This window comes from Eumetopias jubatus, unplaced genomic scaffold (assembly GCF_037043125.1).
Source record: "Eumetopias jubatus isolate StellerSeaLion01/CBP00866 unplaced genomic scaffold, mEumJub1_p1.0 scaffold_7, whole genome shotgun sequence".
Lineage (NCBI taxonomy): Eukaryota > Metazoa > Chordata > Mammalia > Carnivora > Otariidae > Eumetopias > Eumetopias jubatus.
The window spans coordinates 25,730,735-25,744,807 of NW_028274813.1; the positions used below are offsets into that span (position 1 = coordinate 25,730,735).

General features: G+C 51.1%; 1 protein-coding gene across 1 annotated transcript in view; it reads right to left on the minus strand.

Moving 5' to 3' along the window:
- ESRRB (estrogen related receptor beta) overlaps positions 1-13,838 on the minus strand; it is a 105,308-nt gene extending 91,470 nt beyond the window's left edge. The window contains exon 1 of the mRNA XM_088025022.1: positions 13,789-13,838. Coding sequence (XP_087881148.1) covers positions 13,789-13,838 — 50 coding nt within the window. The remainder of the gene's footprint in view (positions 1-13,788) is intronic.
- Positions 13,839-14,073: the final 235 nt, after the last annotated feature.

The following is a 14,073-nucleotide window of genomic DNA, read 5'->3' on the forward strand; positions in this document are numbered from 1 at the left end:
TGCGGCACAGCCGGTGCCACCGCAGCTCAAGCTGTTTCCAACATGTGCCCTGACTTGGGAACGGTCTGGGGTAGGCCCTCAGCTCCCATGAGCCAGAGCGGCCCGTGGGCAGGGCCGCGCTCCCCAGCATTTCCAGGGAGAGGCCCTGCCCCTCCCATGGTCGTAGGAACCCGCTGCGGCCACCTGCAGAGCCCCCCTTCACCCTGAAGCCTGGCTCTTCTCGGCACCTGCTCCATCTCCCTCCTGACCTCACCTGTGCCTGCCTCACGTGTGGGCCATGAGGACAGCTGCTGTGGACCCAGTTCCTCACAGGGCCTGGGCCCCAAACCTCTCCTGGCTGCAGGCTTGAGCAGACCTCTCTGCCAGGGCCTTTCCCCGTGGAAAGAAAACCAGGGTTCTCTGCTTCCTGCTTTAGCTCTGACAGTCAAATCCCACAGGTAGGGGGCCAGTCGGGAAAAGCAACACCCTAACCCTCCAGGCACAAAGCTCCCATTCCGCTATGAAGATTCTCAGTTTCAACAGACTTCGGATAGGGCTATGCCTGCAACAGTGAGGGAGAAAGACTGAAAAGAGCCAAAACGTGTACCAGTCTCAGCTCTCAGTGGTTTATGTCGGTCAATTTTTCATCTTTATAGCAGCCCAATAAGGGGATCGCTGCCCACGAGGGCTCTGAGGCACAGAGACAAAGTCATTTATCCAGGGGCCCAGAGCGGAGAGGTCCTGCAGCTAGGCAGGGGTGTGGTGGTGAATGTCTACCTACTGGCTGGAAGAAGGGACGGCTTTGTAGCATCTGCCCATTCCCATGGTGTAGATACTCCCCTCACAGCTGTGAGCGACCCATGTGGCATCACTGACATGGCGCGACTGGGAAGACACAGATCTCCACTGTGCAGATACGTTGGATGCAAATTGACTTCAAGAATATAAAGGGAAAGGTCGCGAAATATCAGGGACTAATGAGTTTTGAGTACTTACTACCTTTGTCTTTACTACAATGTATTTCATTGCAAGTTTATATAATTTCATTTTTAGTAATAGTTGTATTTAACAATCAGCTCACAAAATTCCTGTCAACGTAATGATCACCTCGCCCAAGCCACTGGCTCTCCGAGGACAGTTTGAGCTGGTTCCAGCACCCCCACTGGGGCCAGGATTTAGACTCCGTCTGCAGTCAGAGCTTTTCCTCCTAACCACTATATATTCTGCCCCCGAAAAGGGCATGGATGCTCGTCCAGCCAGCCAGATCTGCCCCGGTGACCAACAAGGCCACAGACCCGTAGAACCAGGCCCCGCCTGGCCACTTTTCCCAGGGCCTTCTACCTGCCCTTCATGCCCCAGAATTCCCCTTTATCCACCTCCAATCTCCCTAGGTTAGCACCACCGACATGCATCAAAGCACCTACTCTGTACCAGGTGCTTATAGGCACTGGGGACTCAGAGATGAGCTTATACTCCTGGGGCTCATGATCTAGTGGGGAAAGAGAAGCATGCATTCAAATCCAAAAGATTACAACCCAGTCAAGGACACAGGCCAGTCTGCAGCTGCAAGGAGAGAGATGAACTCCCCCAGGACGGGTCAGGGTTGGCCCCAGCAGAGGGGAATAGATGAGTACGGCTGATAAACAGAAGTTTGCCAAGCAGACTGGGGGCTGGAAGGTAAGCAACAGTATGAATAGGAAAGAACAGATTGAGGTGTATATTTAGGTAAAATCTGTACACCTGAGGTGGGTGCTGGACAATAAGGAGAGAGGGCAGAACAGAAGCTATATATTCCTTATCTTGGCTGAGGGTCCCTGCGTCAAGAGAGGGAGAGAGATAAGGACATGGGGAGAAGCAGGTTTGAGTGCGATGCTGGAATGCTCTTTTGCAGGGGCTGGTGTGCAGTATCCCCTGGAGCCCAAGTCAGATCCGAGAGTCTGGCACTGAGATTCAGACTAGGGATTGGAGAGCCGGTGGGGACAGAACAAGGGGATGGCATGAGATGGGAGAAAACACAGGCAGAGAAGAGAGGATTTGGCAGCAAAATGCATTACATACGACACACTTAGAGGGAGGCACAAGGGGGGGTGTCTCAGACCATCAGGGGTCTCTGGGGGGCGGCCAAGGGATGGAGGATGATGTCAGGAGGACCACAAGCTTCTTTCTCCAGCCTTTCCCTGGGCCAGGCTGAGGAGGAAGAGGGACCTAATCCCCTGGGGCAATTCTTCCATTTGCCTTTTTAGGAACAAGACATGGGGGCCAATTTCCCCCTTCTACCTCCACCCTAAACTTTACCTATGTGTCCGGCCCACCTGGATAAGAAGGGGTGCTCTCAAAGCTGGAGTTAGGAAGCAGAAATTCTAGACACACATAGTGGTGAGGAGTGCAGGCACGCAGCCAGGTTGCCCCTGAGCAAATCCCGGCTTTGCCAGCAGTGTAACCTGGAGCAAGTGACCTAACATCTCTGTTCCTCAGTTTCCCTGCCAGTGAAATGGGGATGGCAATGGGATCTCCTTCACAGGGTGGTTGTGAGAAGTAGCAAGTGAATACATCAAACGCTCTTAGGACAAGGCCTGGCACATAGTAAGTGCTCAATAAATTACAATGACTGCTACTATTATTACAATTGCCCACCTCTGATCTGACAGTTTAGTTGTGGCTCCCTCCTTTCCCCCAAAACTTTTCTTCTAGCAAACCCTAAAATGAGCCTCAGGGAGTTCAGTGTCTTGGAGAAGAGAATCTGAATGTAAGTATCAGGCTCTGAAAAAAGTGCTGGCCCCGTTGCCTCTGCATATCCAGCAGCTGCAGGGCTTTCCTCAGACTGAATGAGACCTGAGCCTTTTCCAGCCTGTTTGGAGGTCAGGCAAGCCACCGAGGGAGTGAGTGTGTCGTGCATGTGTGTGTGTGCAGGTGTGCGTGCGTGTGCATATGTGTGCATGTGTTGGGAGGGGCGTACCACACTAGGAGGCAGCTGCAGCGCTAGAGAGCACGGAGCGTGGCTCCGAAAGGCGGTACCCAAACCAGAGCTGTTTCCTGAAGCCGGAGTCAGGGGCTCACTCCTCCAGGAGTTCCTGCAGGCTCACCTGCTGGCGTCCTCCACACTCCTTCCCACCTGGGGAAGGCTCTGTAGTGGGACTGTCATCCATGAGGTGCAGTGCCACCGAGGGCCTGTAGGGGGCTCTAGAACTCTTCCATTTCCCATACTCTGGGCTGCGAGGGTGCCGCTTAAAACAATGGTTGTGTTTACCCAGGCTCTGTGACCGGGCAGCTCTGACAAGGAAAAGAAGCTGGGGTTCGTTGGTCCCCCACTGGTGAGCCCCAGTTCATCCATGTTTCCAGTTGGCTGTTTCAAGTGCGACCCCTTGTCCTCCCTACTCCACCACCTGACACTGATTTCGGTGGTTTCTTTTCCCCACAGCCTCCTAGAGGATGCCTCCAAAGGGTCAGCCTCCTGCCTTTGTGTGGGAAGGCAGGGAGAGACTGCAGCTTTTGGCCTCCCTGGTGCAGCAAGGGTAGATTCCAGTGGCCAGGATCTCAGGTTCTAGCAGTCCAGCCCCTCAACCTGCCTGTCAGGGAAACACGAAAAGGCAGGTTTCCAAAAAGACTCTGCTTACCCTGTTCCTCCCTAAAGCAAAATTCAGTAGCTCTGGGTGCTTAAAGTTAGGAGACCTCATTCGGCCCATTTACTTACCTGATTGCAACTCTCTCAAGATAGCCAGATGATGGAAATCACTTGTACCCACTAACTTCTAAGGATGTGGCCAACTTAACAAGCTAATATGGGCAAAAAGTTAAAGACAGTCATTTAAAAAACAATTTGAAAAAACTAAATACATAATTATTTTCTTAGACTTTGTCAAAAGCAGAAAAAAAATAAGGGAGCTTAATCAGACCAATTTAAGGAAAACACCCATGGGTGGGGTTGCCAGATTTAGCAAATACTGCAGGGGCCATACTTACACTAAAAAATTATTTGTTTGTTTATCTAAAATCCAAATTTAACTGGGTGTCCTGTATTGTATTGCGCAACTCTGCCCACGGGTCGGAGGACACAGAGATTCATTCAGAGAATATTTCCTATTCATCATCCCAGTCCCATATCATAATTCCTTCTCTAATCCCCTGTGTTACATATGGAAACCCAAGCCACACTGATCGCATTAAAGGAAGTAATCAGTTCAAGCACCCCAATCTCACTGCTGAGGACTATCATTGTGAGGTTATGTCAAAGGAATGAAAAGTAACTTCCGAAAGATGACATCAAAAAATTAATAGGAACACGGAACACTTCATGTACACCCCCTACCTTCCCAACACTTGTGAATTACCTCTGTGTGATCTTCACAACAACCCTGGGAGGTAGATACTATCAATGGAAACTGAAAAGAGTATCTACAAGTCTAATTTCTGTAGTTCTTACAAAGGCATGTAAATTTCTGGTCAATTACTTCCCAGGGAGAGGAAGGGGAGGGAAACCAAGAAGGACTCCATTGCATTAACAAACCAATTTATTCATAATGCAGTGCCCCTCTGTGCTATTTGGTTATGTGCCACTTACACAGGAAACTGTCTTAATTTCAATGAATTATCACGGGTTTGGGGTATGGGATTGTGGGAGAGAAGTGGGTGGGAAACCCATAATAGTCTTCAGCAAGTTGGTCTTACAACTGAGAAAGATGTGCTACACCTCGAGATAATAAATAGCTCATTTGCTGTGAAGAAAGGCACGCTCAAGCTACTCCGAACACTCGGTGACAATGACACGCAGATTCCAAATGTTCTCTATGAGAAAAAAACACCCTTTCTCCTAATCCTTCTTAAACTCAACAAGACTGATTGGTTTTTATTATTCATGAATTAATTTTTTACTCAGGGTCCAACAAGGGAATTGAAGCTATAACGTTTCTCACCGATTGAGGGGAAAAGGCAGCTCTTGACCTGAGCGGCACAGCCAGACTCTTGCTGGGATTCCTTGGGGGTAGGATGTTTTGTTTGTTAAATCAGTTAATAATCAATTAATAACCCAAAGCCCGGAGGTTTGGGTTTGTTTTGTTTTGTTTTTGGAGAAAAAAAAAATCGAGTAAGAACACGAGTAAGAATATTAAAGTAAAAAAAAAAAAAAAAACAAAAACGGAGCCAGCCGTGGGACCCTGGTTTATTAGGCGCTCCCTATTATATTAGGCTGCCTCCTATTTCCAAGGCACACATACCAAAAAAAAAAAAAAAAGGAATGAGAGAGGAAATAACAAAGGCAGCACCTATTTCAAAAGTAACACACAGATGAGCAGGGTGTGCAGATGAGCCGGTCCGGGTCTGGGAGTGAGCATGAGGAGTCACAAGAGGGGTCATAGGGATCCAGCACGTCAGCTCCCTGGTGCCCTCCCTCTAATTTCTGCCTCCAGAGGGCAGGTCGAGGCGCCCAGGAGCAGGGAAAGCCAGCCTGGGAGAAGCTGAATGGCCAGGAAGGTGATCAAGGGTGGCGAGGTGACTCTGCCTCTCTCCACACAGTTCTTTTCCCATTTATTTGCATGCGCCAAGCCGGTGTAACCCTCCTTATCCTCTGTGTGCCTTTGGTCTAAAAGCTCCCCTTAGGTCGCTGCCAGAAGAACCGAGGAAGGTGGGAGTACCGAGAGGCAGAGCATGGCATGGACCTCAGAAGCTCGTGGCAGTGGGGTCAGACCTGACACAGCATCCCTTACAAGAAACATTTCTCCCTTCCTAGTTCAAAGGCAACACACCCAGCATTTCTCAGGGGGGCCATGTGCCTAACACTGTATTCTCCTCTACCCGTCTGCTCATATTTCAGAGGCCAGGCAGTTTTAGCTCCTGAATGAATGTAGACATGCGAACCTGAAGCCTTTGCATATTTTTGTTTGCAGCAAAACATTTATGTTCGGGGGCAAGACACAGCAACCCTCACCCGGTTACTATGAGAAAACCGGTTATGAGAATTGCTTTGCGCTTTGGGGGAAGAAAAAGCTGCAAGCTGTTATTACCGTTGTCATAATTATTGCAACCATCGCATTATTGCTATTATTTCTGTAAAAGCAGTGTTCTTTCTGGCAAAGCTTGTTAGCTTGCCTGCTTAGGTAGACAATGTCAACACACCCAAGAGACAGATGACAAAGAGTGAGGTGAAAAGGAAGGGATAAATGCCGCACTCTGCATGTGTGCTAAGGGGATGTTTCACCATCAAAAGGGAATGTTTTCTGCTGATCGATTACAGAGGCAAAAACAAAAGCATACGCCAGCTCATTCACTCTGCATCACTAAGATCCCAAACTCAGGCTCAAAGCGCTAGGCGGTAAGATGAGATGAGAGATATAAAAATTGGTTTTGAATAAAGTTTAGAGCTTCCTGATACCCTCACCCATAGCTCCAGTCCCTACCGCCTTGTTCTTCAGTCTTTTACCCTTCTTGCTGTCTCCCCCAAAACACGGGAGCAGGCAACGGACAGTGGAGGAAGGTATTGATGGCCAAATCAGAGTGGCGTGGACACCAGGCATTCTGCTTTGGGACTTCCCCAGACTAATCACATTCAGCACCTCAAAACGGCACGAACGTGCCCACACACTCCTGTGTGCACGTACGCACATGTGCACACGTTCACGCAGGTAGACAGACAGACACAGATCCCACACTCCTTCCTCCGAAACATGCAATCACAGAGAACCATACCTAAAGCAAACTGGAATGAAAATAGAGGGAAAAAATAAGTAAAGACAAAGGAAAAGGTAACACTGTATACGAGAGATCTCATCTAAAATATCAGCTTTCGCATCCTCCACCCTGCCCTACAGCACTGTGCTGTATTTGTTCTTTGCCCTTCAGAAGCCAAGAACACAAGAAAAGACCTGCGAGGCTCAAAACCCCTTTTCCAGGTACCTTTTTAAAACTACAAACCCGGTGAAAATACCTAAAACGTAAATCTAAATAAATATAATAAAATGTTAAAAATTAATAAGAAGACAAAAAAATAATTTATTAATTTAAGGTAATTCAAGCAATTAAAAAAAAAAGAGCCAAGTTAAAATAACACTTAATGTAGAAAAGCTAATTGGGCACTTCACAGTCGTGCAATTTTAAATGCAGAGGGTTTCAGTAAACACCGCCAGCCAGGCATGCAGCAGACTGCTGCCGTCATTGGCACGAGAGGACCCTGATATAGTTTTAAATGAAAATTGATCACATTTGAAACCAGAAGATAAAAACAAAACCTTGTCGGAGTTTGTTTAACTGCCTTTTGACCTCTGGATGAAATGACATTGAAAATAAAATAACATTATCCAGAAAACCATTCCCAGAAAAGGCTCAATCCCGGGGACACTGAATGACAATATTGAATAGAATATTCTAAAGTCCTAAGGAACAGAAGAGAGAGATTTTGGGGGCCGCAGGGGCGGGAAGGAACTTCTTTGGGACTAAAATGTGTATAGTTCAAAAGCAGAGCAAAATGAGGATAAAAAAAATTACAGCTCTAACCCCCCAGGAAAACTTTTGTTTGGGGTTCATTTTAACTCAAGCACATATAACTCTGAATTGAAGACATTTAGCCAATAGATTTTTTTTTCACCTTGTCCAATTCCATATTGAAAGTCCCACGGGCAGATTAACAGGTATGATTTTCCTCGATTTAGGAAAAGATTTGACTAAACTGTCCATGGCTATATCCAGGAAGAGAAGAAGTTGGGAATCTGGAACACAACTGCCCAGATGCCCCTTTGAGTGTGGCTGTCCGTTATTCCAGAGAAGGATAGCACTGCCTTCTCACCCTGTCCGGAGTCTGCCCACCTCACCCGGGCCAGAAAACTGAAGAAAGAGTGAACTCCTCCAGCTGCAGGAACAGCCAGTACTTGGGTCCTATGGCGTTCCCGAATTTCGCTCCATGGAAAAACCCCAAGGCTTGGCAGCCCCCACTGGAATGTGGCCACAGCCTGATCTCAGCCCAAGCAAGGGGTAGGGCAGGCAGCAGGGGCTATGTGTTGAGGGCAGAGCCCCTCGCCCCCTGCTACTCCCATCTTCAAGGGGAATTCTACCATAACATGCGCTCCCACTGGTACATGTAGCGGGAGCTCTTCCAGGAATGCACCCAGCCTTGATATTTTGGGGTTCAGAGACATCTTCTACAGGAGGGGCATTAAGAGCAACAGGGAAAGGCCTCAGCCTCCCGTATGCCATTGCTTATAAATAAAGGTGCTGTTAGATCCTTTCTAATCCTGAGCAGTACAGAAAGGCGCTCTAGATGGGCAGGTACCAAAAAAAAAAAAAAGACCATGCGGCTCTGTGCTTCTCTCCTTGTCTGGTTTTCCGAGGACTCTTAGTCAGATGGTTGGTTGGGGGTCTGTGGGCCATATTAAAACCCATACCCTTCCCTATGGCCTGCCTGCCCGCATGTCCTGAGTGCGCCCAGCCGTGGCTGCCCAGTCCCGGGGGAATACCCAGCAGAACTGGAGAGCCACCAGGCATTCACCTCCCCACTGCCCATGGAGCTCCGGGACCACTCGCTGAGAGTCAGGATAGGTCCCCTCTGGAGGCCGGCTTTCTCCCACAAGGGCCCCAGAGCCACTGACGAGCATGGACCCAAAGTCTTCTGTGCACATCCTTCTAGTATGGCCAGGAAAGTAAGGAAGAGAATGTTCCAGAGCAACATGCCACACAGGGTGAAGCTTGTCACAAGAGGCAAGAATCACTTGCCCAGTGGTCTAGGGACAAAGTAACCACCAAGTTGGACCTCTCCCAGTCACTGCCCTGACATCCCCTCTGAGGAAGGGGTCCGGCTCTGCCACCAGTTACCCAGGATGCTCTGCCATTATCAGTGAAAGGTCAGCAGCCTCACCAAAAGCAGGGGACAGGCTGTCCAGGTGAGGGTTAATCTGCCCGGCCAGCCATCACAGGGGTCACCGTGACTGCAGAGAAGTTGAGCATCCCAGTCCCCCAGAGCTGGTCTCCTAATTACATTTGCAATTATAAACACCACAGCCTCCCTGCACGGGGACCAGGCCACAACAACCGTGGGGCCACCAGGATGTAACCCCCCCACCCCAGGCCACCCCAGCCACTCCAGGGGGCACTAGGACCCCCCCCTCCGAGGAATGGCCATGAATATGACAGGTCTCTGCAGGTATGGGGCCACAGGGACCCGGAGAGGGAGACTCACCAGAGTCCAGGCCCAGTCAGGGGTCACCAGCACTTGCAGGGCTAAAAAGACCTTTGACTATCCCTAGAAATCAGCAAATGGCCTCAAGGGCAAGCAGGCGGGATGTACACTCAGATTTGTCCGGCCCCAGCCATCCCCAAGTCGCACCCTTGGGGGCTTCCTGGCGCGGTGTGTTGCCTCTCCGCTCAAAGCCCCCTCGTGGGCCCGCACACCCTCTAGGAATGACAGTGGCTGTGGACGACATCAGAGGTTGAGCACTCAAGCTGTGCAGGGTTCTCCCCCAAGAACACTCAGTCGAGAGCCACCAGGGCCCCAGACAGGCTCCCAGCGGAGCTGTGAGTTGTTCTGACAGATTCTGCCCCCCCCCCACCAAGCTGAAAGAGCGCTCAGAGGGTCTCACTTGGGGAGGGACAGACAGACACCGACGATGATGGCCGGTCTGTGTGGGAAGGCATCAGCATGGGGTGTCGGACATCACTTTGAGGGAGTAGATTATGGTCTAAAACATGCTATTCCTGCCCCTTAAATTCGAACCACAAATAATTTCAGTCATGTTGAGGAAGCCACTTCAGGCATCTGGGAAGACAAGTTCTAGAGAAGGGCACTGCAGAACTGCATCAAGAGCACCCTGTGTCTTGTGGAACTGCTTGACTGTCTTCTGAATTCTCTCTCCTGAAGCGGCTGGTTTACACAGCGAACTCCCCGGCCCACCCCAACGCACACGCCTTCTGTCTCTCCCTCGCCCACACCCTTCCTCTGGCCCGCTACACTCCCGCAGATCTCTCCAGGGCCACGCACTCCAAAGAAACAAGGCATTTTGCAGAGGACCAAAGAAGGAGACAAACTTTTTCCCTGAGTTTACATTGCCTTTAAAAAAAAAAACATTTGGCCAGATGTCCAGTTATCAAGAACACAAATCAAACATGCTGGACAAAGTTACAAGCCCCCCTGAGGGAGAGCTGGAGGCACCCTGAGAAGGCAGGGTTGGGCCACGAAATCTCTATCACAGCCACCTCCCTGGAAGCACTTTCCCCAAAAGTCCCTTCTGTCCCTCCTCTCTCAGACTAAATGAAATATTTATTGATGACTCCAAATCAATAGAACGAAAAGGTTCCTGTTTGGTGGGCCAGCTTGTTTCTTTATATATATATATATTCTTTTAAGAAATATGTTTTCATAGTTCCTAATTATTGGTAAAATAGAGGACTGTTTCTACAACGGAGTTGGGGAAATCATAAGCTCCAAGAGGAAATTTCCAGTTGATGTCAGGATCTTCACTGAGCTGGAAAGGGCCTTCCCTGGGACTGAGGCCCTCCACACTGACCTGCTTCCGCCTAGCTCATTGCCTTGGGGCCCGAACAAGTCCAGCCTCCCATCACCCCATCCTCTTCCAGGGCAGCCCACACCTCCAGAAGGGTGGCAGGCACATTAAGGTTTATTTCCTAGAGCCCCTCCCTTGGAAAACCAAGACTAATGTCCTCATTCTGATTTATTTTTAAATGTACCATTAAAAATTAATTTCCCCTTTGTTTTTCTCTGGGTCACTGATTCTGAATTACCATGTGGCATTTCTTCCTACGTGTGAACCCACATATTTTAGCTTCAGGACAGTTTGTTCTTTGTTTCTTTAACAACAGCAAAGTGGTCATCGGATGGTAGGTGAGGCAGCTCCCCCCCCAACCCCTCTCCACCCCTCTTCCCCAACCCCTGCTCCCTTGGTTGAGGGTCGCCAGCCGGTCGGGTCAGGGACACATTTGTACACAGGCACATGCAGGCCAGCACACTCACTCCTACCCTGGCTGATTATATATGTACATAAAATATTGATTAGAAATGGTAATGGAGTCACCTACAGGATTGGCTACAGGAAAATGAAAATGAAGGAGAGAAAGGTATGAAGGTATGATGTATCTGTGTGTGGTGTGTGTGTGTGTGTCTGTGTGTGTGCACGCACGAGTGCGTGTTAATTTCTCACCTGGGAAAGTGAGAATAACCTAAAGCATTAAAAAATGCTCTCTGTATGTTAGCAAGTCAGAGGAGAGCTGCAGAGTTCTTTCTGACTGAACTGTGGTCCCTGTGCCCTTGGGTTTTCTCAAGTCGGGGAAATGTCGACTAAGCCACATGGGTGGAAACTGTTTGTACATAGCACACAAACCCACTCACGTATATGTTCCCCGAGAAACATCAGCACTATGGGTAATGGATGGATTCATCCCTACTGTCCTTCCAACAAACCAAAGCATGCAGCCCCCCGTTTTGATACTTTGCTCCTACCAATGGCTCTAAAGCTACTTGTCATGAAGCCCGGGGGCTGAGGTCAGAAAGATGCCTCCCCCCAACTCCAGGCTCTGATCTCCACGAGCTCATCCTTGGAAATTCCGTGCCCCAGCACCACAGCAGATGCAAACCCTCGCCTGGAGGCGCACATCTCTACATGGGACCAGCTCCCCCCAACGCTAGGGGCTGCCGCTGCCCAGCAGGTCCTGCCTGGGCTTTGAGAAATGGTATCTCACCGGGGACGTTTAGTTCCTCAGTGGAGGTGGCGGGTATATTTCTGGCTTTTCCTGTGCCCCGCGGAGTGAGAAGTAAATTCTTTGCAAAGAAACCAGGGAGGGTAGAGAATTCAAACCACTGTCAGGCTTACTCCATAAATGATTTCCACTTCAGACCCTTCCCAGACACCCAGAATCTCAACTCCCTCTTCCCCTTTCACTGCTTCCCTGGCATTCCCTCTTTGCCCATATTTCTCCTCAAACTCAAACCAGGGTGGCCATCACCTCGATGGATTACTCAGCTGCTAAATCCTCCATCTCTCCTTGCTTTTCTGGTCAACATGATCAAAGGATGTACTTCCCCCATACGAATTTTCATATTTATTGGCTGTGACTTGAGCCAGGGACAAATACATAGATATCTCAAGCTCAGCTAAAGAAGTCACCTCTGAAGAGAGGGAGACTAAATAATTTAAATATCCAATATTTGTCGTACTTCGTAATTACTACCCCATCTCCACCCCCCGCCAGCCACACAAGCTGGGATCAGTGTAACCTTTAAAAGAGAAGGAAAGACACTTTTCTTCGGGCTGATGGCAATCTGAATCCATTATAATTAAAGATTCCCCTTATCGCCCATCCCAACTCATCTCCTTCTTCCCATACTCAGGCGGCACCTAAAGGACCCCTCTGCCCCGCGGAAATCCTAAAACTAGAACCAAAAAGGTCAGCGTGGAGACTGGGACAGTCTGGTCATCGACAGGAGACGCTGCTGTGAAGTTGCCTCCTCTCTCACGCGTGGTCCACCGGGGTGGAGGCAGTCTGTGCAGCGAGGAGGGGTTTAAGCACACTTCCTGGAACCCCACATTATCCAGAGTATTTATTTCAGGGATGTCGTGGTTCCTTGGGGGGGGGGGCGTACAAAAATGAAGGGATGATGGAGCCAGCACTGATTTTGGTAGTTTAGTTTGCTTCAGGGAAAAAAAAAAAAAAGAGGAAGAAGAGCACGAAGTTAAGCAGATCCGGGAGAACCTAGAGTTTCCATTTTATTATTCTTTTAAGCCTTCCGAGGGACCAGTCTGCGCGCGCCCGCACGCAGACGCTGGGACACCAGCCCCGAGCGCGGCGGGACGCGGCACGCCGGAGGGGAAACCGGGGCGGGTCACCGAGCAGGTGGGGCGACGTGCGCGGAATGCCCTTGAAGGGAAGCCGCGGTGGGCCAGAGCAGGACCCCGGAGAACCCGGAGCTGGACACTTCGTTCAGAGGATCGGTTCTCCACTTTCCCACTCTGCGCGCCCGGCGCGCCGCCCAAGCCCCGAACCGGCGGTGCCTGGGAGTCGGGTCCCGCAGCCCCCGCCGCCGCCCACGCCTCTCGGACAACCCCGGGTTCCCGTGAGGCGAGCGCGAAGGTGCCCCGGGGCACGGAAATCACGCCTGTCAGTTCCGCCGCACGCAGCCGCCCCCAAAGCCGCGAACCAACTTTGCCTCCGCGGTAGCGCCGGACCGGCTGTCCCCACCCCTCGCGGAATGCGGGCTCCCCTCGCAGGGCGTGCGGGGCGCAGTGCGCCCCGGGCCGCGTCGGCCCGCACCGCTGGGGCGCCCGGGGTCCGCCGCGCCCTGTGCGCGCCCTCGGGGCGCCCCACCGGGACCGCGGGGCCAGGCAGCGCTGACCGCCTGCAGTTTCCGGACCCGCGCGGCACATTCGATTTCGCCCCCTTGCCGGGATCATTTGTGGTCTCCAGTATGGAAACAAATATTAAAGTCAAAGGGCCCCCGGGGAGGCCTTCTCGGACGGGACAGGACCTCCTTGCGACATTCCCGCACCTGTTCTGGGCTAGCTCCTCCCTATTCCACAGAAACTCAAATATTTTCTCGCCGCGGGGGTAGATCAGAGAGAAAGGGTGAACGAGAAGACGCCGCTCTCACCTAAAAGTGAGGGTTTGTAATAGGGGGTGCGGGAAAAGTTAGAGGAGGGTTTACAGCCCCCCAGAAGGAAACCCAGGAAGTGTGCCGATTTGCCCCTCCGACGTCCCCCAAGCGCCCCCGGGGTTCCTGCCACTTCAAAAATGCCTAGAAGGAGAACTGCGACACCCAGGACGGAGGCAGCCGGACAGGCAGAAGGGCAGACCGACCGACAGACCGAGAAACAGAGCACCTACTGGTTGTGGTAGCCGAGGGGGTCCGGGATGCAGAGTTCTGACACGTCCATCAGTCCCGTTTTAGCATTCCCAGTTGGTAGAGAAAGGCGGCGGGGAAATCACGCGGAAGAGCGAGTGAAGGGCACAGGCGAGGTGCGAGTCCGGGCAGGGGCACAGTGAGCGGGAGAAGGCAGAGTGGGAGGAAGCGCCGTGGCGGGGCGAGAGGGAGGCAGAGAGCCGTGCGCGCACAGCCCAGCGCTCCCACTCAGGCACACACTCCAGCGGGCAGAGGGGATGGGAAGCCGT